At 39.2% G+C, this 27,447-nt stretch overlaps 1 protein-coding gene across 9 annotated transcripts in view; it reads right to left on the bottom strand.

Annotated features, from left to right (window-relative positions):
* Positions 1-27,447, bottom strand: part of INPP4B (inositol polyphosphate-4-phosphatase type II B) — a 717,274-nt gene that overhangs the window by 319,199 nt on the left and 370,628 nt on the right. For 7 of the 9 annotated variants that reach the window (XM_073805532.1, XM_073805533.1, XM_033857340.2 and 4 more), the window contains 2 exons: positions 10,231-10,349; positions 8,033-8,149 (listed from right to left, as the gene is read on the bottom strand). The exons of 1 other annotated variant lie outside the window; for it this stretch is intronic. In XM_073805532.1, coding sequence (XP_073661633.1) covers positions 8,033-8,149; positions 10,231-10,349 — 236 coding nt within the window. The remainder of the gene's footprint in view (positions 1-8,032; positions 8,150-10,230; positions 10,350-27,447) is intronic. One more of the 9 variants, XM_073805534.1, reaches the window with a different exon arrangement.

Here is a 27,447-nt window from a genome sequence, read left to right as displayed (position 1 = left end):
ATCTTCCATATAAACCAGCTGAACTTGTAATGACTTTCTATAATGAGCCCATGTGACCTGGCACGAGAAATCTGAATCCCTAGGAGCCCTAGCCACAGCCTGAGTCTCACCCATCCACTTACTTTTTCCCATGGGATGTCACATCATGCAGGAGGGTATTCCAATGAAGGATGGGGGGGGGGGCAAAAGAGCAGTGAGATTCACTGCTAAGGTGCACAGGGCTTTCTCTAAGGCGAGGGCTGAAGAGCAGAGGTTGATTCCCCCACATACTAGGCTGAAGCTTGGCAAAGATGTGGAAGAGCAGTGAATTAAAGAAAAAAAATTGCTCCAGGAATCTAAGGTTGGTTTAACATACAAAACTAAAGTAATTCATTACACTAACAGAATAAATAAGAAAAACATTTCAGCATCTCAACACATACCAGAAAAATATAGTTTGACTCAATCCAACACCATTCATGATAAAAAAAAAATACACAGAAAATTATAGATAGAAGGGAAATTACTCAATCTGATAAAAAGGCATCTATGAAAAACTTACGGTTAAGATCATACTTAATGGTGATATGTTAACACTTTCCCCTTAAATTTGGGAACAAAACCAGGATTTACACTGTTACCACTTCTATCAATACTGTATTAAATGTCCTACCTAGCCAGTGCAATAAGGAAAAATAAAATGCACAATGATTGGAAAGGGAAACATAAATATTTCATTATTCACAGATAACATAATTGTGTATTTTACAAAACTCTATGGAATCCATCAAAAAATCCTTTAGAACTAATATGTGAATTTAGCAAGGCCGCAGCCTTGGCTACAAGTCAATATAAAGAAATGATTATATCTCTACCTATTAGTAAACAACAATTAAAAACTGTACTTTTAAAATAATACCTTGTATACTAGCATAAAAAATCATATACCTAGAAATAAGTCTAAAAATACATTGCCCATAAAAGTTTAAAGACCTAAATAAATGGAATGATATCCGTATCATATTTATAGATCACGAGACTCAATGTCATTAAGATGTCCATCTCTCCAAACTGATCTATAGATTCAGTACAATTCCAGTCAAAATCCCAACAGGTATTTTAAAGTAACTGACAAGTTGTTCTAAAATTTATATGGAAAGAAAAAGGGCTTTCAAATTGGCAAAAACAAAAACAACAACCTCGATAAAAAGAACAAGCTGGTAAAGATAAAGGATTTAAACTACCAGATTTCAGGACTTATTATGAAGCAACAAAAATCATGTTATTGTCATGAAGCTAGACAAACAGATCAATGGAACAGAACAGAGCATCAAGAAACAGACCCACATGTATCAGTAGACACTGATTTTCCAGTCAAGGTACCAACTAAATTCAGTGGAGAAAAAAGTATTTTTAACAAATGATGCTGAAATAACTAGATATCTACATAAGAGAAAATAACTTTAATCCCCACCTTATTCCTATTACAAAAAATAATTTGAGATGGAGCTTAAACCTAACTGTAAAGGCTAGAACTATAAAATATTTTGGAGGAAAACACTGGAGAATATTCTCCTGGCCTGAGGTTAGGGAGATTTCTTAGGGCACAAAAGCACTTACTATGCATGAAAAATGGACTTAATCAGGATTTAAAATTTCTGATCAATAAAATACATCATTAAGGAAATTATTAGGCAAGCCAAAGACTCACAGAAAACCATAACACATATATCTAACAAAAGCACCTGTATCCACAAAATATGAAGAATTCTTAGAAATAACAATAAGAAGAAAACCAATTTTTTTACATAGGCAAAAGACCTGAACAGACACTTCATTAAAAAAACAAAATAAAACAAAACAAAACAGGGCTTCCCTGGTGGCGCAGTGGTTGGGAGTCCGCCTGCCGATGCAGGGGACACGGGTTCGTGCCCCGGTCCGGGAAGATCCCACATGCCGCGGAGCGGCTGGGCCCGTGAGCCATGGCTGCTGAGCCTGCGTGTCCTGAGCCTGTGCTCGCAACGGGAGAGGCCACAGCGATGAGAGGCCCGCGTACCGCAAAAAAAAAAAAAAGAGATGAGTGGCCAATAAGCACAGGAAAACCTGCTCAACGTAACTAGTCACCAGGAAAATGCAAATTAAAGCCACAATGAGATACCTCTTCATATCTACTAGAATGCTAAGTGAAAAAGATTGACAGTATCTTCATTTGTGCAGTAACTAGAACTCCCGTGAATTACTAAGAGGAAGAAAATAAAGTTGCAAATAATTCTGAAGAATCGTTTCTAGAAAAGTTAAACAGGTATCTGACCTATGATGTAACTATTATACTCCTCGGTATTTACCCCTCAGAATAAAAGGACAATTTCCAACAAATACTTGCACTCAAATGTTCATAGAGACTTAGTCATTGTTGTTAAAAGCTGAAAACAATTAAAGGTCCATCAATATGAGAATGAATAAGTAAATTGTGGTGTATGACTACAACAGAATACCGTTCAGTAATCAAGTCACTGAGCAACATGAATTAATCTCAAAACCATTATGTTGAACAGAAAACACCAGATACAAGAGAGTGCACACTATGTGATATCATTCACATAAATTTTAATAAGCAAAACAAATATATGTCGGTAGATATGGGAAAGTGATTGCCTTACAGGGTGTGGGGGGTGGCAACTGATTGCGAAGGGATACAAGGGAACCTTCTGGAAGGACGAAAACGTTTTACATCTTGCCTTGGGTAAAGGCCACATGGTCATATGCATTGTCAAACTCATCGAAGTGAACGCTTAAGATCTGTCCCTTTTATTGTATGTAAATTATGCTTCAATAAAATATAAATATGCTCTTTGTAAACATATACCACTTATCAACAGGTAGAAAGGAAGAGAAGTTATTTATGAAGGGCGGCAACATGTTAGAACTCTGAACTACTTCCGTATGGAATTGGCAACTCCCCTTGCAAACTATGTCATAACGTAAAGGCGAGCATTCCAAACGGCCAAGGCTGAGTGAATGAAGAGGCTGAGAGGACCATGCAGCACACACAAAAGAAAAAGGAAAAATAAGGCCAGGGGGACAAAAGCAAAAGTATGAGACATAAATCTAGCCATTTCACAACAGGCAGTAACAGCTATGTTTTCATGAATAGTACCTGGTCACTCCATTACAAAAGTTTTTCAGACATCTGCAGTTAGTTATACATACAGAATTTAAGTGCTTAAAATGTTTGGATATGAAGTTTTTTCCCTATATTTGATTATTGACATTTTTTTCTCAATTAACTAATTTTTAGTCTCCAAATGAAGAATGCTTTTAAAGTATCAGTTGAAGTAAAAAATATCATATTGTGGGAGTGAAAAATGAGAGAAATCCTATCAACTATGTACGTACCATAGTGTAGCATGGAAAAAATAAAGGATCTTTGACTTGACCTACTTGTTTTTAGAATCCCAATTGCTTCATCTTTAAAATGGGCATAATGATACTTCTTCCCTCAAAGAAGTTTTATGGAGATTAAAGAAGAAACTAAAAATTAAACATAGCGCTTGGTATATACTTAGTGATCAGTAACCTTAATTTCTTTTTCCTTACCCAGTTCACCATATCTTCCAGGTAGAGTGGAAGGCCAGCCACAGAATTTGTCTCAACAAGTATAGTTAGACTTAAATTTGTAAGTAGTCAATGGAGAAAATCAAGCCAAGCCGAAGTATACTAAATAGAAAATGGTTTTATTTTCCATTGAAAAACATAAAAACTGAACTGGATAATTCTGCCTAGGGAATTGTACTAGTACTAAACTTCCTTGGACATATAACACACAAAATACAATGCATTTACATCCAGGGGACTTCCCTGGAGGTCCAGTGGTTAAGACTCTGTGCTCCCACTGCAGGGGGCAGGGATTCAGTCCCTGGTCAGAGAACTAAGATCCCATGTGCTGCACGGTGTGGCCCCCCAAAATAAAAATAAATTAAAAAACATAAATTTATATCCAATCTAGATAAGGTCCCTTTTTCTGAAAGGTACAAATGGGGAGTTGTTACTTATTGGTGGTAAAAAATGTCTCAGGACATAGATTCTCACCTGAGAAATGTTCAGTGTCTATTGGACATGGGACTCTGTCCTATAAGCTAAACAGGGGGAAACAAGAGTCATTCTGAATCAGCAGTTAGACTCTTTTCATTCTTTACAATGACTGATTGCATTTCTGCTGAAGTTATTAAGAAAGACAATCTCGGCTTCATTTGTTTAGAGGAGTACGAGAACAAGTTAGATAATCGCCGCATCAAGGGCGCCGATGGAAGGTTATCTTATCCCTTTCAAAACTTCCAATTTTAATATGTATGTAAACAAACATGAGATGGCAAAGTAACGCATTTATCTGACTGGCTAATTCCAAGTAATAATAAACTCAATAGAAAAAGACAAGGAACTTAGTCAGCTAGCTCCATTAATTAGTATTCAGCCAATAGAGAGTATCTCATTGTCCTGTTCTAATATGATCAATGGTTTACTAAGATCAAATATTTAAACTTCTTTTAAATACATGCACATAATTTGTTGATTTTCCAAAACACATAAATATTCATAATTTCATTTCTTAATCCTTAAAAGTATTATGATCTTAAAATAATTAGGTTCTTAAATGCCCATAATCTAAACTGTACTTTAAAACCACTTGCCACCTCCTTCACTTCTGCATCCACCTCCACACCAAAAACAAACAAACCTTAAGAAAGAGGAGGAATGGTGCCAGCCATGAAAAAGAACGGAATAATGTCATTTGCAGCAACATGGATGGACCTAGAGATTGTCATACTGAGTGAAGTAAGTCACATAAAGACAAATATCATATGATATCACTTGTATGTGGAACCTAAAAAAGTAATACAAATGAACTTATTTACAAAACAGAAACAGAGTCACAGATATAGAAAACAAACCTAAGGTTACTGGGGGAGGAAACGGGGGGAGGGGTAAATTGGGAGATTGCGATTGACATATACCCACTACTATATGTAACATAGATAACTAATAAGGACCTACTGTATAGCACAGGGAGCTCTTCTCAATCCTCTGTAATGACCTATATGGGAAAAGAATCTAAAAAAGAGTGGCTATATGTATAACTGATTCACTTTGCTACACAGCAGAAACGAACACAACATTTTAAATCGACTATACCCCAATAAAAATTAAGACAAAAAAAGGAGAAAAGGTGCCAGGATAAGACTACATGTCCATGGAGACTATTAGCATATTAATGAACTGTGTCTCTATTTACACTTCCATCACCAGAACTGTTAGTTATTTTAAGGAAGAAGTCATGCTTTAATTAACAGCACTTGGTAAATGAAAGCTGGTTGCATTTCTTAAGTATGTTCAAATTTCACAAGTCTTCTTTCACAGCAGGGATTCCAGTTTATTCAATACTTTTATGTGATTAAAACCTCTGGATCAAGGAAGATAGTCTTTAAAAGCCCCTAATTAATGAGTTTTCAGAATAGAAGCCCATAAAAAGCATAATTAATGAGTAAGCTAACTATCCCTAGAGCATTAACATACATAACATTTTAAATGAGGCAGATTGAAGGGGATAGAAACACCTTTGGGGGGCTTCCCTGGTGGCACAGTGGTTGAGAGTCTGCCTGCCGATGCAGGAGACGTGGGTTCGTGCCCCGGTCCGGGAAGATCCCACATGCTGCAGAGCGGCTGGGCCCATGAGCCATGGCCACTGAGTCTGCGCGTCTAGAGCCTGTGCTCTGCAACGGGAGAGGCCACGGCAGTGAGAGGCCCGCGTAAAAAAAAAAAAAGAAAAAAAAAGAAAAGAAACACCTTTGGTATTTAATATTTCTAACTCTGATATTTCTAAGGACTTAACCAACCCAAGAGCTCAACATTTTCATCTCTGTAGCACAGTGCTTCTATAACTCTGGCCCTTCCATATTCTCCATCCTGTCTATACCTTGGGACCTTTGGGAGCACTGAATTTGACCATGTGCTTGGAAAAACCATAAAATCCCATAGTTTCTGCTTTGCTTTCCCTGTCACCCTGATCACTTCCCTGCTTATTACTTCTCTGCATAGTTGTGTCACCTCCTCCCACCATCCATTTGAACCATATCTCCCTTTTTCCTAATTTTATGACTTTTTTCTCCCCCATTTCCCTCTCTTCTTGGCAGAAGGCAAAAGAAAAAAAAAAAAGTCATGCTGTAAGTTTTGTGCATAGTCTTTGGTCCAGATATCCCAATCACAGTCTACTCCTTTTCTTTGTTACCTCAAAAATCAAGGAAAAGGAATAGAAAGGGTAAAAACAAAACTCCCTGGCAAATATTAATATATTTTTTTAGTTGCGAGCTTTAACCCCAATGTTTGTCTCTTAAAATATTTTTATCGTATACATATATCCCCATATCCACTCCCTCTTGTATCGTATACGTATAGCTGATTCACTTTGTTATACAGCAGAAATTGACACAAGGAAGTAAAGCAATTATACTCCAATAAAGATGTTAAAAACATATATATATATTTTTATCTTCCACTTTTCTTCAAAGAAGTCAGAAATAATAAGTGTAGGACTACTTAAGAAAAAACAAAGTAAGTAAATATGGGAAAAGCCTTTGGTTAATATTCTTTCATTTGATTTTTACTATTTATGAGAGACCACAAGACAGTAGCCAAAACAATAACTACCGCAATAATAAGCTTGCACTTATGAATCTGTAGCTGTTAAGTCTTCTGAATATGTTTCATATATTAGCTTATTTAATCCTTACAACACCCCCTTTGCCCCCACCAGGTAAATATAAATGAGGATCAATTCTCCCAGAGTCACAAAGTGGAACGGAAACCAGTCTGCCTTCTCAACCGCTCTACCTGACCGCTATCCCTGTTTCTATACCACATATGTGCTGTGCATTTCATTGGGCATTTCTTCTGCAGTTTTGAAGACATGAACTTTTCTGGGGCTGAGTAGAAATGCCTTCGATGCAGAAGATTTTTTTTCTCTGTTACATATATCCACCATCTACCTATGTTACATGTTTCGGGGTAAAGAATGAAAAGGAAAGAGAGACTCATGAGCGAGACAGAAATGCCTGGTGAGGGCAGAGCTGAAAGGTGCATTTCCCCTCAAGCAGGTGTGTGTGACTCTCCAAGCCGGGCAGCACCCCATAGCCTCAAGCAGAATTCTCCCAGAACCTACTGGTCTACCTGCCTTCAAAGTGTTTCCTGGCTTATACTTCATTGTGGACCATCAATACTCCCATAGCTCACCCAGCCTTGAAAACAAACAAAAATTCATTCTGATGGGAGAGATTTAAAGAAGAGGGCTAAACCATCCCCTTCTCAACACCTATCAATAACATTCTCTCTTGTCCAGGGATTTTCAGAGTGGGCTCCAGAGGCAGTGCCTGGGTACCTAACGGTCTCACTTGAACCCACTGATTCAAGCGGAGGAAAAGTCAGACCCAGTAGGAACAGCCTAGGACAAAAGGCCATCAGGACTTGATGTGACCTTCCTGTAACCAGGCCAATGAAAGCTTCTGCCTCATGCTGACGATTACTTCCTCCTCTGTTTGCTTTGGTCCCACAGACAACATCAGAAGAACAGAGGGAGTTTCTCTTATTCAGTACATAAAAGAATAAATTGTGAAAGCAGAACACTTTATCAATCCCATTTTAGAATAATGACAATATCTGGAAAGTTCTGAAACATTATTTAATCTCTTCCACTTGCTTTCTGCTCACGGTGCTACTCCTTCAACAACTCCTAAAGCATAACAATAAAAATGGAAACCAAGACATCCAGCCAGCCTCCCTGAAAAAGAGGAAAAACGGTTCTGAAAGCTTCTGCTCCTAACCAGTTGCCAGTATGGCACTAAGCCAAATGAACTTGAAAGAAATCCCAGCAAACTATAAACATAAGACAACCATAAACACAGTACAAAGCCCCTCTTCAAAAAATGCCAGTTACATCAAAAACCCAGTGGTTTGGAAAAGCCTACTGCTTTTCCCAAAGAAAGAAATAAGTACAAGTACTTACAGTGTCATAAGACTTATCCTTGACATCATAGACTGTTAGTTTTATTTTGGTCTCCTCATAGATGGGATACTCAGATGGGAATGTGACACCAGTCAAGAACAGTGGGTCTCTTGTTCCCTGTAACAGCACAAGCAGACAACTTTGATTCAATAAGGCAGCAGTCAGCAGCACGCAGTGACACATGAGAAAGCAGCAAGTGTCTGGGTCTGCTTTTCTAGGAAGTGGTTCTATTAGAAGAGATATCTGAATTGCCAAATGATGGCCACAGGGACACGGCCCAGGGCCCCAAAGTACTGATAGAGCTGTTGATAGTAAATGCCCTGCATCATTGTCAGAGCTGCTAAGCATCTTGAAAAACAATTTATTTTCATTATATGCAGCACCCTTCTTTAGGGTCAGTTGTCTGTCCATTTAGAATACATGTAATGGACATAACCTGTGATTTATGCAAATACCCTGAGATATTGACTGATCAAATTAAAATGAAGCTCTTTTCTCATCAAGAACCATTTGGCAATCTTAGGCTGTCCCTTTATGTCCTTTCTGTAATGATTCAATTGAAAGCCATGCTCTGATAGCGTCCATTTGTTTTTAGATGTTCAGCTGTATTTTTTTTCTCAGACTGATTTGAAAACTAATGAAAGAAACTAAATATGATGCATTCGGGGCTATGAAATTACTAGCTCAGGATGCAGTGCACAGGGTTTTTCCATGCCTCAGGATTCATTTTTAGAGAGCTGACATCCAACATTAAATTTTATATCTATATTTAAATATGCATAGTGCTGAATATCATGGAGATATTTGCTAGAGTTCTGTAAGCCAGTTGTTTATGGAAGTTTCTGGAAGCTGAAGTTATTCATTTATTCATTCATTCTTCCTTTTATTCAACAAACACTGCTTTTTGTTTGGCACAGTGTTAGATGCTCTGGAACACACAGTGAATGAAACAGTCAACAACAGCTATGTATGTTCAAATAAATGTGTCAACATAAATAATTTCTTTTAAGCTTTGACAATATTTTTAAAATAATCAAGTTGAAATAATGCTTGAAAATAGTTTTCATATAAATGAACAATTTTCCAATTTTAGTTTTCCTTGAATGAATAAGACTATTTTTGTTTATTCAACCACAGCATTAACTACAAATGATACCAGCATTGGAACCTAAAGTTTCCCAAGGACAGAGTCAGGGCTACGTGTAGGATCTGGGTCATTCCCATTAGAGAAATGAATGGAGTTTCGTCTGAATCATTTTTTCCACCAATGGCACTGAGCAAGCCAGATCTGGGGTAGGCAACTTAGACTCTTACAGAGAAACTCCTCGTTCAAAACAGAAAGGGCTCCCAAGTCGAAGAAGAGCAAAGCTTAAGGAGTGTAGAAAACATTTTCTTTAGTCCCAGAGAGTAAGTATCTCTCATTCACTAAGGCTGTGAAATATGTGATGAGAACAAAATAATCAAAAGGGAAACACTTCCTCTTTTGAATCTGGTCCAACACAATAACAAGTTTCCTCCCAACACATTGTGAGTGTTATATTAGCAACAATAAATGTAAATAGGAAATCTCCCAACGGATGAATAATATTTACACCTTTTGCCTAGAAACATTACAGTGTCTCAAATTAATTATCCACCTTTCTTTGAAAAACATCATACTTTAAAAAGACACACACGAAAGGCAGAGAATATGAAGCTTCTGACGTGCACGAAAGGCAGAGAATATGAAGCTTCTGACATGCACGAAAGGCAGAGAATATGAAGCTTCCACAGTCAATCTGAAGAATACAGGAAAAAATGAAAAGGGCAAAAACACTTAGGTTTAAAACGCCTCTAGGTAATTTACAACTTTCTTTTTTGCCCCTCAAAGAAATATTCATTCCATTTAATTTAAGATTTATATATATATATATATTTTCCCCCTATTTAGTACTCTATTCAAAGATCCAGAGTGGGGATTTTCCTTCTACTTACTAAAGAAAAATAGGTCTTTTATAAAAAAGGCAAGTTCTTTCCCCATTTGTTTATTCTGGTAAGTTACAAATGCATGCTTAGTAACCTCAGGTATGCTTTCCTAAATGAAGGAGGACTGCAACCTAGCACAGCTGCAGGCCAAAATCTAAAGTATTTCAGCTGCTTGCTCAAATCCAGAGAGACTGAGAGAGAGCGAGAGTAAATCAGGCACACAGCACGCTCACCTCCACAATTTCCGTGCTGGAGTATCTTGTCAGACCCTGCTCCGCTGGGTGGATTACTGAGATCTGCACCAGTGTATTCAGCTTCCTATCACGCACGGGAGCCACAAGATCCTTGCATGCTGGCAATGGCAAAGAAAAGAGAAAGAAGAGAAACTAACATCGTATCTCAGGGAAAACTTTTGTCCCGGGTTGGAAGGAAACTCAGCGCCGGCGCTGAATGAAACCTTCTGGGACTCTGGCTGATTTTACAGAGGAAGTCCCTTGGAAGTACCTTACAGAAATAGGAAGTCACGTGCTGCGGAGCGGAATTGAGAATTCATTTCCACTGGCCACATGTGCAGCTCATGCGAGTCTCCACTGCCCTCGGATCCCAGCTCTCATGTGTGACCCTGCACACACAGCTCAGGGGCTTTGAGCGACTTTAATTAGTCATTAAACCCCGGGCTTTAATTCACACCCCTAGACTACATAAACTGACTTGGGCCACATCCGGGGAACTCTACGCTTCTCCTTATTGACACTGGCAGGATTAGTTCAAATGTTGGAAGGCACACTTGGTCCTTACTTATCTATTCACTAGAGCTGGCCTCCTACAGTCCTACATAGGGACAGACGCGGGGAAGGGAGGCAACACACAAGCCCCGGGCAAGGAGCAGAGGAGGAGGTGGAGGGGTTAAAAGCCTCCTCTGTCCAGGATTCCAGCCAAGTCTGGGAGGCAGAAAGTGGAAAAAAAATGATGGGTTAATTCTTGCCCAGGGGCCACAAAAGTAAGACCTATCCCTTGAGACACCAGGCTCATATTACAGAGGCTCTCCACCATACCATATTTACTTGAATATTTTCTCCTCCCACATATCATTCTCACAATTGCACAATTGGGGGAAGAAAAGTCCAAAAAAAATTCCTTTTCAGCAAGTCCAATATCTGCTCAGGTGTTTCCCCACCTGGCTTTGAAATAGTAATTTTACTACCTGCATTTGGATCCCGAAGTATCATGCAAAGTGTCCTCACGACAGGGAAGAGGTTCAAATTAGGCTGAGCTGGGGGCTAGGGTCAGGCTGGAGTTGGGACCAGGGACTAGCAGTAGCCGCGGGTCATGGATTCATGGTGAGAGTATGCTGGGCTCTATACCATATACATCTCACGCCTCTGACCAGTGCAGAAAGAGAGGGAAGGACCCAAGTGTTTAAGCTACTTTCTGGCTCTGCAACAGTGTACACCTACTAGGACAGAGGTACTACGGTTTAAACCTGAAACTTGAAAGCAAAGCAAATTATGAATGTAATGATCACCTTTCCTTTGCTTACAGATCAGCCCATTTATAGAAGCAGAGTGGGACAGAGGAAAAAGCAGGAGCTTTGGAATGAAACTGGCCTGGTTTTCGGCCAGTTCTACTAGCTAAGCAATTCTGGGCAAATTTTCCAACTTCTTAATTTCTTCTTGACAAACTTTGAGATCCTTTTACTCCTGTACGGTATTTTGTTATAATTTTCCTTATTTAAACCATATGCCTCTAACCGTTCGGGAAAGCTTAGGAAAGCATGCTTGGAACAAATTAATAGCAACAGTTTATTTAGCCATCATTATTTTTGAGGCCTTTTGCCAATTATCTCTTTATTTCTCAAAATAGTGCTTTGAACTATTATTTCATTTTTACATACTAAGAACTAGAGGCTTTGAAAGAGTAAGTGCTCACATGTACATTACTAGAACTCTCTGGTAGTTTTCTTACATCACACCCCAGCAGTTCCATCTCTTTTCTTGGCATATGAATTCCTCTCTCAGACAGTGGCACCTCTCTTTGGAAGACCAACTGCCATAATTCTTTACTGTCTAACCCAAGAGATCTAGTTTTAGAAAATACTGATGCAAGGTTTCAATAATGTCAACATATCACCGGAAAGAAAAAAAAAACAGATTTAGACCTGACTGTCCTTTGGTGGTTGTTTTGATCGTTTCCTCCACTTGCCTAACGAATGTTTAATTTTATCACTCATTCTCTGGGCTTTCTGCTCGTAGTGTACAGCTCTCTCTCCATTTACTGATACTGACATATATCTCTCCTTAGATTTTGAAGCTGGAGTCAATTTGTTTCCCACACATGCATTTTGTCCACTTTCTGCTGGTAGCTTCATCTCTACCTTATGAGCTTATGACACATTTGCTCAAAGTAAGTTAATTCTTGTCTGATTTCTTATCAGCCTTGATTGTGGGCTGTGGTTAGTTCTCAGAAGTGAGAAGCTGTTCTCCATTTTATCAGCGAACCTCTCAGACTCACTCCTAATAAAAACAGAGATAATCTCCATTAAACTCAAATGTTCAGTCCGACCCAATTTGCAGATTCCCCCAATACTGATGAAGTAAAAACAACTGTAATGGCACTTTGCATTTCTTTATATTTTAGATCTAAAATATGGCCTAGAAAACAACAACAACAACTAAGGTCACATCTTGGCTGTCCATATCTTTTCCTTCCTGAAAGCCCAGAGATTTTAATGTTCCCTACTTCTATGTGGCAAGATGTTAGGAAAAGACTCTGACATCAGTCAGACTTCCTGAGCTATAGTCCCAGGTTCCTCATTTTCTACGTATGTGCCTTTAAGTCACAAACTCTTAGCTGCTCAGTTTCCTCATCTGTCTATTTCTCAGGATGGAGGCAAGGAAGAAATTAGGTCCCTTTTTATGAATGGACTTTTCTATGCAAAATAAAGCTTACTAATATTTACCAATATCAATACCTACATTTACTAATAGTTAGTGTTTTATTCTTCTGTACAATGGTTTTTATTGGTTCAGCCATATTCAGACAGCTCCTTAAAAACTATCATTAGGTCCAATATTTCTTTGTAAATATCAAACCAGTACCTGACTCATTGCATTTAGTAAACTGAAACCCATACACACTATGGATCTATACATACTGACACTGTCCCACTGGAGGGGTGATAAATGATGAGTGATTGAATTGCTTCACAGAGACTGGGTCACTATAAAGTATAACCTGCATAGGAACTTTTTAGTAACCACTAAAGAAGCCTGAAAAGTCTGTTTTCAGAAATCAAAAAAAAAATGTCATATCAATTTTCCAGCCATACTTAGCACTACCCATTACCCACACAAAATTCTACTCTACGAGGGAGTGACCTGCATAAATGGTCTTCAACTCACAGGACTAAAAGAATACTTCAGGGTTTTGCTTTGGTTGTTTCGTTTTATTCGAGAATTCTTGAATCAAATGGGTCGTAACAAGTAAATACCTCTCTGCCATCATTCACTCACCAGTAGATTTTTTACTTTTATTTCTGCCTTTTTATTGGCTTTGTTTTGGACTGAGCTGTTTAAAAGCATTCTCAGAGCCCAAGAGAGTTTAAATATATACAAGATGTTGATAGGTTGGGATTCAAATATGCTTGTGTCCACTGAATTGTTTATTTTTTAATAAAAAGGGGAAAAATCACAATGTAAAAGTAATGAATAATTTTTTTAAAAAACTACAATTTGAAACTTTTCTTTAGAAAAAAACAAAAGAGCTACGAGTGACTGTTTTTCCTGTCACCTTTGCTATAGTAACTGGCCACATGAAAATTCACTTTCCATCGTCAGTGCTGGTGAACGAGATGCTCGCAGGCATTCCCAGCTGAGATTTGTACAGGATCCAGACAGCTCTCTGCTGGAAGGGAATCCTCAATAGAAGTGTAATGATAAAAACAAACAGAGCTTCAATATCTCAGGAGAGGGCTAGGCACTGAGCAAACTGGAAACCTATGCTGTACCAAAAGAGGGGCCCTCCATTCAAATTCATGGCCTGAAGAAATCAAAGCCCACGTGGCTTGATTTGAGGATTGTCCAAAGCTTGAAATCCCAGTCATTGTATGAGTTAAACTGATATATCTGTGACGAAATTTGGCCTAAGGACCAGAAGATGCCAACCTCCGACCTAGATGCTTAAAGCTACTACTTGGAGTCTTAGGGAGAAGTGCAGATCATCTGTTGCTCCTATCATTCCTCTAATATCTGAGAATCCGGAAGCTAAAGGGTGGGGGTTTCTGGGTTCTTGTTGAATTAATATTCTGCCCACCCCAAAGTACCATTTTTATAAAAGATCTGTTTTCGTTTCATTCAGCCATCATTTCTAAAGCACGTCAAGTCTTTTGAGTGCATACAGCCGTTCCATCCTTCTAGCCAACAGTGGCTGGAAGCCTAAAAATGTCTCCAGACTCTTCTACCGGAGAGCTCAGCCCCAGCAATTATCAATTTGAACACAACTGTCAGTTCAGGTGGCTTTGCATTCAGCAGCACCGGCCAAATCCTAGTTATTCTAAGACCTGCCCTGGCTATGGAGTGTTCAAATAAGCAGAGGTGCCTGCCACAGGCTTTCACGGGGGCAGTGGCCCGAGCCACTGGTGTAGTGTGAGTTCAAGGCTGACTCCAAGCAACTGTCTCTTTCCCCTTAAGAACTCTTTCTTCTGTGAAGTCAGGTCATTTTTCTTGCCCCACTCTATCTCATCTCTCTTCTTGCCATTCAGTGTTAGTAGCATCGAACAAAGTTTATCCTCAATCCTCTAGAAAAAGCAATGGCCACAAGCGGGGGCGGGTGGAGGGAGACTTTGACATGAATTCCCATATCTCTACAATTCTGCTCTTAAATTAGCCAGAGGAAAGTTAGGCTTAAAGGAGAAACCACACAGGAGAGCAAACAGAGAAAAAAGAAATGTTTGCTTGTTTGTTTTTCAACTTGGGATAAAATTATATTTGAAACCAGGATCTAGCCTAAGGAATTATGTGACTTTGGATACATTACTCTTATCTCTTTCAGTCTCTATTGTCTTATCTGTAAAGTGGAAGTCAAAGGACAGATTTCATAGATTTGCTATAAAGATTATATGAAGTAATATGTGTTGAATGCTAGGCACATAATAGGTCCTTTTATTATATATTAAGATTGATATGAATATAATTATACATTGGCACAAAAATGGATTTTATCTATTCAATATTCTTATAGTAAGTAAATGCTCAAGATATCCCAGGTTGGTCCTGATTTTATGTAACCTTATTCTTTTTTAATAAAAGTATTTTATTAAATATATGCCTGTGATTTCTTGGTACCTTCTTGTTTTCAATACAAAAAAATTTTAAACCCCTTACTGGATTATTTGTGAATTTCAGAAATCATAGTTATCATTAATGTATTGCTTTCTGTGAAACCAAATGTACACATTCATACTTGCTAATTTCACCTCTGACTAGGCACTTCCAAATGAGAAGCCAAAAATAGCAGAAAGATTTATTTATTTTCTGTCTGTCCTCAGATGTACTACATGTAAACTCACCCTCTAGGCAGAGATTTATCTGGGAGGTTAGTGTTCCTTTACTTAGAGAGGGACTTCCCTGGTGGTCCAGTGGTTAGGACTCTGCACTTCCACTGCAGGGGGCAAGGGTTCGATCCCTGGTCGGGGAACTAAGATCCCGCATGCCACATGGCCAAAAAAATAAATAAAAAATCCTTAGAGAAAGTTGGTCCACAAAGAGTCATTGTCTTAACAACTGAGATGTCCCAAGGGGTAATGGGAAGACTCGCTCCTCTGTTCTGTACATTCCCTCATCAAAAAGAAGGCTGTGAATGCTTATAAAGCTTCTTTTTCTTGAAATTAAAAAAAAAAAATGTTACAACTCAAACCCAATATAGCCTGATGGCAACAAACCTCCCCTGATGAAAGTTCATTTCTTTCCCCCTTCTTCCCCCACCCCAGACTCTTCATAGGGAAAGCAGAAGAGGTAAATCCATGCCCCTCAAGGGCAAAAAGGGCCAGGGCACAGAGAATAGGGGGCATCTTGAACAGGAAAGTGGCCTTATCCAAACAGGGATTTAGGGAAATAACCATCTAGCTCCAGGCTCCCCCAATAGCACTGTTCTTATTATACCATCCCTAAGAGAATCAGCCATTTCCCTAAGGCTGTGGGTAAGCCTCTTGCTGCCTAGAATGCAGCTTTCTATTTACTTCTCGAATTCTTAATGTTTGGTTAGGTTTCTCAAAAATGTGACATATATATCCTTGCTCCTTGTACTCCAGAAAAGTAGATGCCGCTTATCAACTGATAGGCCCACTTGGGTTAAGTTCCCAGTCCAATAAATTACTGGATTCCTTGGCATGGTTTCACAGCTACCATTCTAGATCAGTGAGTACATCTAGACTAAATGAATTGACATCATACATTAAGAGATATATAAATACAAATGTAAATACAATGTAAATATTTGTTACATTTTAAAAGCCTAATAGCCCCGCTAATTGCCAGTACAATACGCTTTCCCACCTTTAGTTTCTTCCGCCTTTCTGTTCTTCATTCTTCCTTCCTCTCAGGAATTCTAAGACAGCAATTTTCTGAAGCCTAGGATGTGAACCTCTACAATTCAGATCTACTGAGTGGATTCAGAAGACAACACTGCCTCGTTCCCAGGGCACCACGTTCCATGATAATTCCATTTTCTACAGTAAAGTGGCAGAGTGTATAGTGTCCTGGACTCATACTAATATCCACACAAGGAGCATTTCATAAGTAATCAGGAACACGCTATTCACTTTTGAATATGTTCTTAAGGCTACTTCTTAGAAAAATGTGGCTCTATGTCATGTTGAGCTGATTGATGCCCATTAATAATATTCTTCCATGTTCATTCTGTATTCTCTGTAGAATCTCTGAGTCTCTGATTCATTGAGCTTAGCATCACATCTTGCCCTCTCTGTTCATTTTAGCTTACCTTCAACTGATAGAGCCTACTTTCTGTCATTTTCTCATTTGGTATTACTATTCTCATTTGTGTTCTCTTCTGCTTTCTCAAATGTCTTTGCTATGTGCTCTCTCCTATTTCAAATGTCCTCACTAACATGTTTATCTCATCACTCGGAAAGATGAGGTTATCAAAATCATCACTTGTATATTTATTTATAAGACTTGGGACTACTGGGGTCAGGAATACATCTCTCTTAACAAACTACAGCTTCCCCATCCAGTTAAGTAACCATTTTTTCAGTCTTCATAGAAGTAAAACAAAAATGTGCTATTTTCCCCTTAACTGTTGTGTGGGAAATTTTAATTTACACACATTTCCCTAAAGAGTATGTGAACCACGCATAGCTGCCAACATAAGCAATATTTCTTGGGAAAATTAAAGAACTGTAGATAGAAGAGTTGGTGTGAAAAATGTGATTCGAAAATTTGGACTTCTTTTTCTTTTTTTTCTTTCATTTTTTGTTTGTTTTGTTTTCTTTTGTCTTTTAAGACACTGAGTTCAAAACTATTAATGTTCTAAATACAAAACTGGAATCTTTTCAAGGAGGATAAGTATAACCACATAACTTGAACAAACAGTATTAATTTTAGGTTTCTAGAAAGTTAGAGGGCAAAAAGCAACTCAGTGTTTAAGGTTGAAAGATAAGAAATCAATCCAGGGAATCAATACACACACACACACACACACACACACACACACACACACACACATGACTAAATAAATAAATAAATGAATAAATAAAGCCATCCTAATGAAGGAATTCCTTAGATATACTGAAAGAATCCTAGGATTTTTGCCCCTTTACTACAACAATAAAATGCTAATATAGGGAATTCCCTGGCAGTCCAGTGGTTAGGACTCTGCAGTTCCAGTGCACATGGCATGGGTTTGAACCCTGGTCGGGGAACTAAGATCCCGCAAGCTATGCGGTGCAACCAAAGAAGAAAAAAGAAAAACAAAAGCTAATATAAGGCAAATTTTAAGGTTATTCTCAATTAAGATAATAAAGGAAGCATGCAGAGAAGATGGGGGTGAGGGGTAGGAAGCACAATTTATGGCATACTTATTATGCAGCAGGTGGCATTAGGCTTAAACTTTGCTTGTGTTAGCTCAAATTCAGAACAATAACGTGCCTGGTGCCGCCTCATCATTTCATTAGTTCCATATCCATATTTTTGACTAATCAGATTTGTAGATCATGAAGACTATTTATTTATTTATTACCAATAGCTCAGTAGCCCAGTTAATTTTTTTGTCACTAACATCATTCTGTTCCGTCTGGTCCGCTGCACGTTCATTGGTGATTTAGCTTTGTAAGGAGAATTTTAAGACTCTCAACACTCTGAAAATAGAATCCAAATAAACCTTGAGGAAAGGATGAGACTAATGCCATAGGGAGAAAGCAGATGACAGAGTTATTGAGGAATATATGTAATAATTTGCATGAGGGAATTGAAGAGATAGTGTTATAGAAATATTGCTTCAGAATTCTTGCTACACTGAGATTTGAGCACCACTGCTAAATTTTGTTACAACTGACTCACTTCTAAATTAAACTAATTTCCTTGATGTAAAAAGCCAGATTCAGATTGTTGAGAAATAGGTCCGGAAATAAAATGTGTTACTTTTTTCCCCCATAACAAAACAACATAAAAATATGCCACCATATTTTATGTGTATCTGTGTGTGTTTTAAAAAAAAAAAAAATGTTGGCCTTAGCAACAAATAGCCAAGAAGATGAAATTCACTTCTACAGTTGGGAACCTTACACTAAAATAAACTAACCACTCAGTACTGGCTCTCAATATAAGTATCACTGAACAGTCTATAGAGAGAGAGAAGTGGAGCCTCTGCCTGGAACAATGGTGCTCTCGGGGAATGCTCTTTGATCGTGCTCTGAAGCAGCAAAGATGCCAGCTGTACAGAAGACAGCGTATTTGCATATGAAAAGAGCAAATTTGGTTCAAAACACTGTTGTCTGTATCAGAAGACTCCCATTCTCCAGCCCGTCCCCTGCTCCCCCCAGCTTCTCTCATTTCAATCCTCAGAAAATTCTGTTTTGTCCTGTTTTCATGAACACTACCTAGATGGCTGAGACTCCATTCTCAAGCAGCTGAAATAAAAACAAGCCTGTGCTCGTGTCTCTCCCGGTTTTGACCTCCCACGCTATATGATGTAAACCCCAAACTGGCCTGGCATCATCGCCTAGTAGTTTGTTCAGACTTGGCTCTCTGTGAGCATGCTCCAAATCCACGTTCCACTTCAGGAACGTGCGTGAGCTTTCTGCCCCTCTTTTGAGCAAGAACATGTATGCTGCTTAAGAAAGGATGAAAATGTTATTCCAAGAATGGAAGCTGTTCTCAACCCTTCATTCTTCTCTATTTCTTATTAAAGCAGTAACCTAACTTCTCACACAATTTCAATGACCACTTAAATAAAGGGTCTTCCAAGATGTGGGTCTCCTGTGTTGCCTTCCCACCTACCCTCTCTTGTTTTCAATATCCTTCAGTCACAGGAATTTCCCCTCAGGTATATTATTGATAACTAACACTAAATGTATCCAAAAGTAAGCTAAGTAGTTATCTGTGTATTTAAGCTCTGAAATACAAATAAAATAAATTAAAAGTTAAAAAAAAAAAAGAATGGAAGCTGGTCCCTCTGAATACTAAAAGAAATGTTGTGAGTCAGTGAACGGGAATCTGTAGTATTAGAACTAGGGTTGCAGAAGAGGAAGAAACACAGGCAACAACCTTAAATCTTATACCCGACCAGGGACCAAGATGACAATATTTTTCCAGAAGTGCCAGTTTGACATAGGAGCCAATAGGGTTCCCGTTCAGGACAAGCATAGAGCCCATCAGTGGATCCAGCCGGGCACGTGGTTAGTGGGGAGGGGATGCTTCCTTGATTTACCTCTGAACCACAAGATGAGGCTAGCGTGGCTGGTGGAGACAGTTAATTACGGGAGTGGTGGCAGGAAAGTCAGAGCCTGAGTCACCAAGTGTGGATGGCTAAGAGAAGTGTGCTCAAAGTTGATGAACTCTAACTGAGGACACAAAACGATGTCCAGAAGGTACTTGGGAGTCTGAGGCAGAAAAAAAGGAAACTGGGACCTTAGAACATGACCTTCAGGGGTTGACAGTCTCCTGAGGGGCAGGAAGTAGGAAGCGCTCTGGAAGGCAGTTGTTTAAACTGGATGATTTCACACACAAAACACTGACTCATGGTCTGGGTTTCACCAAATCCTGCATGAGGCAACTTTCAGACACGCTTTCCTGAAGCAAAATGTTTCAGAAAAATTGTACTGTATATATTGCATCCAAGGGCTAAGTTTTAGAAGATGGTATTTAAATTAAGGTAATTTTTAAAATTTCAGTTATTTTTTTCCCATAAATGTATTGCACTTGGTAGTTATATGTGGAATTAATAGTCTTTTGTGAAATTCCCACCCCTCTAGTGTCAAATATTTTACAAGTAGATTTAAAGTATTAAATCAAAGCCATACATGGATAGATTAGGAAACAAGCAGGGGAAGGGAAGCATGAGAGGAATAGGTGGCTCTGGAGGGATGACTAGCCTCTCATTTCATTGTCTCTATCTAGAACATCCTTTGTGGAGGGGTAAGTTATCACTCCCTATTTCTCCTGAGTCCCTTGAGTCAATCATACGTGTGAGTTTTTTGTAGACAAAAGAAAACCTCAATATTCATGTTGAATACGGAGCTTTAAGGGTGTCAACTCTCCCATCATAAGACAGTTGACTCACAGGAAATAAAACAAGGTTGGTAGAGATAAGCTAAAGCTAGAAATGACTAGTGAACCAGGAGACATGACACAAGAGGAGAAAGACAGTGAGTCTGTGGGTGAGAAATCCACTGTGGACTAGCTTGAGGGCAGAAGGGGTCTAATTATTCAGAGCAAAATCCACAAGTTCAACCCCATGTGGAAATAGTGCAGCTTGAGAGTGGGAGAGCGCGATTCTAAGAGAAACCAAGTTTGAAGGAAGCAAAGAGCACACTTCTCAGAATATTGGGGATCTCCAAGGAGAGCCTCAAGCTTAGCAGAGCACCTGTGAGCTGAATGTAGAATGCTTCAGAGCCCTAGCTACACAGGAAGTTTCAGAACAAAGGAGCAGCTGTTTACACTACCCAAACTAAACTAGAGAAGAACCACCTTCGCAGCAATTCCAAGACATGTGGGAGACTAGGTAAGATAAGAATATGAGACACCTTCTGTTTGAAGGTCTCCCCGGCAGTTCTTTCTTGCTCTGTGTAGTAAACAGTCAAAGGCTCAGGGTCGTAGGTTCCAGTCCTGACCAGGTAACTTTGGATTTGTTATGGAATCTCGGTATCCTCCTCAGGAAATGAGGATGATAATTACAGTTATTCTCACTGAGTGCTTGTGAATATATGTGGGGAAAAAAGAGTTGTTAATTTCCTAATGATGTATTAATAATGTACTTCTCCCTTTCATGTATATTAGCTCAAACACTCTGTGAAATAAGAATTATTATCTACAACTTACAGACAAGGAATCAGATTTTCAGAGAGGGTAACGGATTAACCCAGAACAGCATCATTATCATATCATTAATGAACAATATCATTAATGAACAATATCATTAAGCAATCATTTTACACCTAGCACCATTCTTAGTGCTTCAAGTACACTACCTTATTTAAGCTGCAAAACAACCCAGTCAAGATGAAATTGTTCAGAGCCACACAGGTAGCCAGTAGCAGGAATGAGGATTCATATGCTCTCATGATGGCAGCCCAGCCCATGCTCTCAAACACTGCCCTTGTACTGCCTTCTCTCAGGGTTACACGTGGTAGGCTGAAATCTAGGCTCAAATCTCTGGACCTCAGTCCATTTCTCCTATTTTAGTTCCATTATGCTTCTTGTTATTTGTGTATATATGTTCTGAACAGCATCTCTATAGGAAGATAGCTTGCTTCCTGATGCTATCCTAGTACAGGAATCTGGAAGTTACTTTGTGAAGAATTTGGGGCATAAAGTTCTACACAGATAAGCAATTGTCAGCGATCTAGTCTAGTTACAGAACCCACTTGTTCAGCTTGGCCCATGACTGATTCTTCCTGTCAGTTCTCTCTAGATGAACCCCAAGGGCAGTCAGGCTCTGCCCTTCCTGATATAATTTGCTAACAACAAAATATCAACAGTTAAATGATTGTCTTCACTGAGAATACTGAAATGAATTGCTTTTTACAAACAATTGTGTTAGCGACAATTCCAAAACATTTCAAGGGCATTTCTAAACCTATAAATTTATTTTATGAAGAAACGTGAGTCAAAAAGCAATGGCATTCATGCCTGCATTCAGTTCGTGGGTATGTACTGAATGTCTAAATGTGCCCAGCATGATTCGAGGTGACAGTTTCACAGCAGTGAGTAGGAAAGCAAGTTCTCTACTTTATGGAGCTTACAGTCTAGCAAGACATAAAGTTAAAAAAAGTAATAATTTAGTGAGCATTTTAAACAGGGTGATTAAATTGAGAGTGTTGGGAGAAGCAAGAATCAGGAAAAGCTTCTCTGACGAGGTGACACCTGAGTTGTGATCTAAAACTTACCAAGGGGCCAGCTGAGGGGCGGGGACGGGGTTGGGGGGAGAACAAATGCCAAGACCCAAATGTTTGGCTTGTTTGAGAAGCAAAAAAGAAGACGAATGAGGTTGAGAGTAAGGTTGCAGAGTGAGCTGGAAGATCGGCACAGGTAAGGTGAGAAGGGCCTGCTGCCCAAGATCCTTGTAGAGTGTGGTAAGATATTTCAATTTTATTCCTTTTTCAAATTTTATTGGAGTCTAGTTGATTGACAGTGTTGTGTTAGTTTCAGGTGTACAGCACAGTGATTCAGTTATACATACATATATATTCATTCTTTTTCAGATTCTTTTCCCATAGAGGTTATTATAGACTGTTGAGTAGAGTGCCCTGTGCTAGACAGTAGGTTCTTGCTTATTTTATATATAGTAGTGTGTGCATGTTAATCCCAAGCTCCTAATTTATTCCTCCCCCTACATCCCCCTTTGGTAACCATAAGTGTGTTTTCAAAATCTATGAATCTGTTTCTGTTTTGTAAATCAGTTCATTTATATCATTTAAAAAATATCAGATTCCACACGTGTGATATCATGATATTTGTATACCTCTGTCGATTTTATTCTAAGTGAAATGGAAGCCATGGAAGGATTTTAACTAGGGAAGTAAAGAAATCCCAATTATATTTTTAAATTATTTATTCTGGCTCTCCCATCAGGAAGGGGGTGTGAAGGGGTAAGAGGCAGATGCAAGCAGACCTAGGAGGACTCCCTTAACCGGCTCAGGTGAGAGCCGACAGCGGCTGAGAATTGAACGATATCGGTGGCAACGGATAGAGGTGATCAAATTCAGAATACACTTTGTACATAGAAAGTATAGGACCTGAAGATGGATTTGACATGAGGTGAGGGGAAAAGAAGTATCAAGAAAGAGTTAAGAGTTTGAGGATTTGCATAACAGAATGGATGGTGATGTATTTTAAGGCGATGTATATCATTGGGGAAATAAAATGTTTGGGAGGGACAGGAAATGGGAAACAAGAAATCAGGTTTTAACTACCTTGAGTTTAAAACCCCTCCTAGGAAGTCAAGTGTCTTGAGCAAATGACACTGTGGAGTTGAGAGGAGAGCAAGGATCAACATTCCAGATGAAGCGAGCGCTCCAAGGACCTGATCCTAAGATCTGAGGGTTTACCTCTCAGACACAGAATTAAAGATACAACGAGACATATAAAAATGAGGGAGAATTCCACTTAAAAGCCTTGGTCTTAAAGGTGTGTTCCCTTCTCATGAATCTTCCTTGATTTACTTTTAAGTCCAGGATATTTCTTCCCCCTTCACAGCAAAATAACCTTTGGGGTCTGAAAGAGCCAAAAGTGCATTTTTCTTCTTTCATTCTCGGATGTCGCACAAGCCACAGTGTCGAAGAGAATGGGCTCTAGAGTGAGCCTGTGGGATGCAAATCTCAACTCCTCAGCCTCTCCATAATCCAGTTTCCAAAATGTAGATAATAATGGTGCCTAATCAGAGTTATTGTGAGGATGAGATGAGATAAAATTGGTAAGGTACTTATTTAAGAGCCTGGAACATAATAAATATACAATAAATGTTTGCTATCCTTAAAAAAAAAAGACCTCCTAGACAAGCAAGTGGAGATATTTACTAGCCAGTTGAAAAAGGGAGGAGGGAGATTATCATACTAAGTGGTAAGACAGAAAAAGACAAGTATCGTATGATATTGCTTATTTGGGGAATCTAAAAAAATGATAGAAACAAACTTATTTACAAAACAAAAACAGACTCACAGACATAGAGAACAAACGTATGGTTACCAAAGCAGAAAGGAGTGGGGAAGGATAAATTAGGAGTTTGGGATTAACAGATACATACCACTATATATAAAATAGATAACCAACAAGGATCTAATGTATAGCACAGAGAACTATACTCAATATCTTGTAGTAACCTATAATGCAAAAGAATCTGAAAAAAGAGTATATATATATTTTTCAGATTCTTTTCCATATATATATTAAACTGAATCACTTTGCTGTACACCTGAACCTAACACAAAATTGTAAATCAATTACACTTCAAGAAAAAAAAAAAGAAAAAAAACCAAGAAAAGTGAAGGCGAGAGTTACAAATTTTGGAGACAAAGACCCGTAAATATTCTTTAAAGCCCATAGACTTTGAAACTGCTTAGAGCAAGAGGGTGTTTAAGTTTCGTGAGTGTTAGGATAAAACTGATATTCTGAATTTGAACAAGTTTTGACCTGGGAATACCTCTTGTGTTCAGACTGACTTCTGCCATCTTACCCCTGTAGATGACAGCCAAGAGCCATGTCCTTGTCATGGTCAAGTAGAGGGAATGGAGGAGTGAGGGGCAGAGCACTTGAACAGGTTTGGGCTTTGCTATACCAGAAACACGAGCACGGGCAAGTCACTCAACCCATCTGACAGTCAGTTTCTGCTGTTGTAAAATGGGGAGAGCACCACCATTGCCAACTGTGAAAGGTCAAAGCTCAAGTAAGAAGCATTTGGGAAAAGACTGCTCTGTACAGTGGACGTGGGATGGGACTTTTCTTTAATCCCACGTTCCACTCTACTAGGTTTCTTCCCCGCGGCTTGGTTCCCAGGTAGCCTTAGATACATTTGCATGCCATCTGCTTGACAAGAAGCCCCACTGACAAATTTCAGCCACACAGACAACAGCATCAGGGGACCTCGCTCCCTCATAACCTCGGTGGCTTCCTAATGAACAAAGCTGCTAGGCAGGGCTTCCCTGGTGGCGCAGGGGTTGAGAGTCCGCCTGCCGATGCAGGGGACGCGGGTTCTTGCCCCGGTCCAGGAAGATCCCACATGCCGCGGAGCGTCTGGGCCCATGAGCCATGGCCACTGAGCCTGCGCGTCCGGAGCCTGTGCTCCGCAACGGGAGAGGCCACAACAGTGAGAGGCCCGTGTAATGCAAAAAAAAAAAAAAAAAAAAGAAAGAAAGAAAAGTGAAAGCTGCTAGGCAGTCCTGATTCCTCAATTACCCACAAGTAGCAACAGATGTTGCAAAGGTAGGCCTGTTCCAGTGACCAGCACTCTCAGTGATTAGACAATGGAGGAAAGAAAGTAATTAGGTGAATCACACACAAAGAGAAATAAACTGGATGGGGCATGTTGATCGTTGATGAAAGACAGATAAACAAGGTGTGAACATTTAAAAAAAAAAAACCTCTAATTTAACAAGTAATTAGCTAAACCCATGTGGAAAAATCAATTTAGGCCTCCCTTAACTAAATGTTCCTGTGGTATATTATTCAGAAAGAAATGGGAACAGAAGAATAGATATAATTTATTGCAACGAAATTCAGTTAAATGGTACACTCCTAGCAAAGGGGAAGTGAGGCAAAAAGAGAGGTTTGTTCTCTTATATACTTTTCACTTATTAACTGATGTCATGTATCTCAACCTCCTGAAGAATGCCAAGCTAGAATTTAGACCAGTAGCAATAAAAACAGCTACGTTCCAGAGGGAGCACACATTAAATCTTGAGTCGCCAGAAAACACTACCCACACGACAGACCTGTTAAGAAGCTCTAATTGGTTCACTTTCTCTTCCTTCAATTAAATCTCTATCTCAGCAGTACAAAAACGTGACACAGGTCTTAGATAACCTTTTATTGTCTACCTCCCTCCAATCCTGTACTTTTAATAATCAGCCACAAGGAACATGGCCTTTGGAATTCAAAACCTACATTTCTCCACTCCCGTCCTTATGCCCTTGGGCAAGTGACTAACCTGTGAAACAGGTATAGTGAGAAGCACCTAGCTAGTCTGTTCTAAGATCAGAGATAAAATGTGAAAAGACACATTGGGAAGATTCTTGTGTCTGCAAGCTCTGCATAGGTAGGCAATTGTCAGGGACACAGCATGGCTACAGAGTCTGCCATGTCTAGCTTAGCATGGCCTGAGCCTTCCCTGAGTTTCATCTATTGATAGCTTAGCACCAAAGCCAGTAAGACTCAATTCTTCCTGATACCCAAATACAACCTGCAAGCACTAGAATAATGTTGAAAGACTTGTGTTTATTTAGAATTTTAAAACAAGTTTCTCATGTATGTGCAACAACTGTAAAATACTGCAAGAAGATTTCTAGAGCCTTAATTTATTTTTAGAGTGGGATTATAAGTAATAAAGAGGAAAATGTAAATGAGCATTAAATTCATCACCTTAGGAAATGAGCTGTAGGATTTTCTTTCATGTAGTTTGCTACTCCCTTTGCCTGAATTGTCTCTTGTGTTCCTTCTAAACCAGCTGAAATCCTGCCCATCCTTCCAAACCTGGTCCAAATGACACTTCCTCTGAGATGTTTTTTCTGATGCCACCGTTTTTTATATATATATATTTATATTTATATATTTTTTATTATTATTTTTTTTTTTTTGCGGTACGCGGGCCTCTCACTGTTGTGGCCTCTCCCATTGCAGAGCACAGGCTCTGGACGCTCAGGCTCAGCGGCCATGGCTCACGGGCCCAGCTGCTCCGCGGCATGTGGGATCCTCCCGGACCGAGGCACAAACCCTTGTCCCCTGCATCGGCAGGCAGACTCTCAACCGCTGCGCCACCAGGAAGCCCCACAGTTATATTTAATCACTGCTTGCTCAGTACTTCCGTAGTTCTTGGCTTATGTCTTTATTTTGCCCTTATCACAATCTACCTGGTCTGATAGTTTGTCTCTACCATGTCCTGGAAATTCTTGAAAAGCAGGAATCAAGAAGGAGGGAGGACAGCCTGACGGTTAAAAGCAGGAGTTCAGATCAGACAAAACTCAGCTTGGATGCTGACTCTGTCACTCAACTTCCATAAGATCTTTG

The sequence above is a fragment of the Tursiops truncatus genome, chromosome 5 (assembly GCF_011762595.2).
Source record: "Tursiops truncatus isolate mTurTru1 chromosome 5, mTurTru1.mat.Y, whole genome shotgun sequence".
Classification (NCBI taxonomy): Eukaryota; Metazoa; Chordata; class Mammalia; order Artiodactyla; family Delphinidae; genus Tursiops; species Tursiops truncatus.
This window is presented reverse-complemented; position numbering and strand designations above follow the sequence as displayed.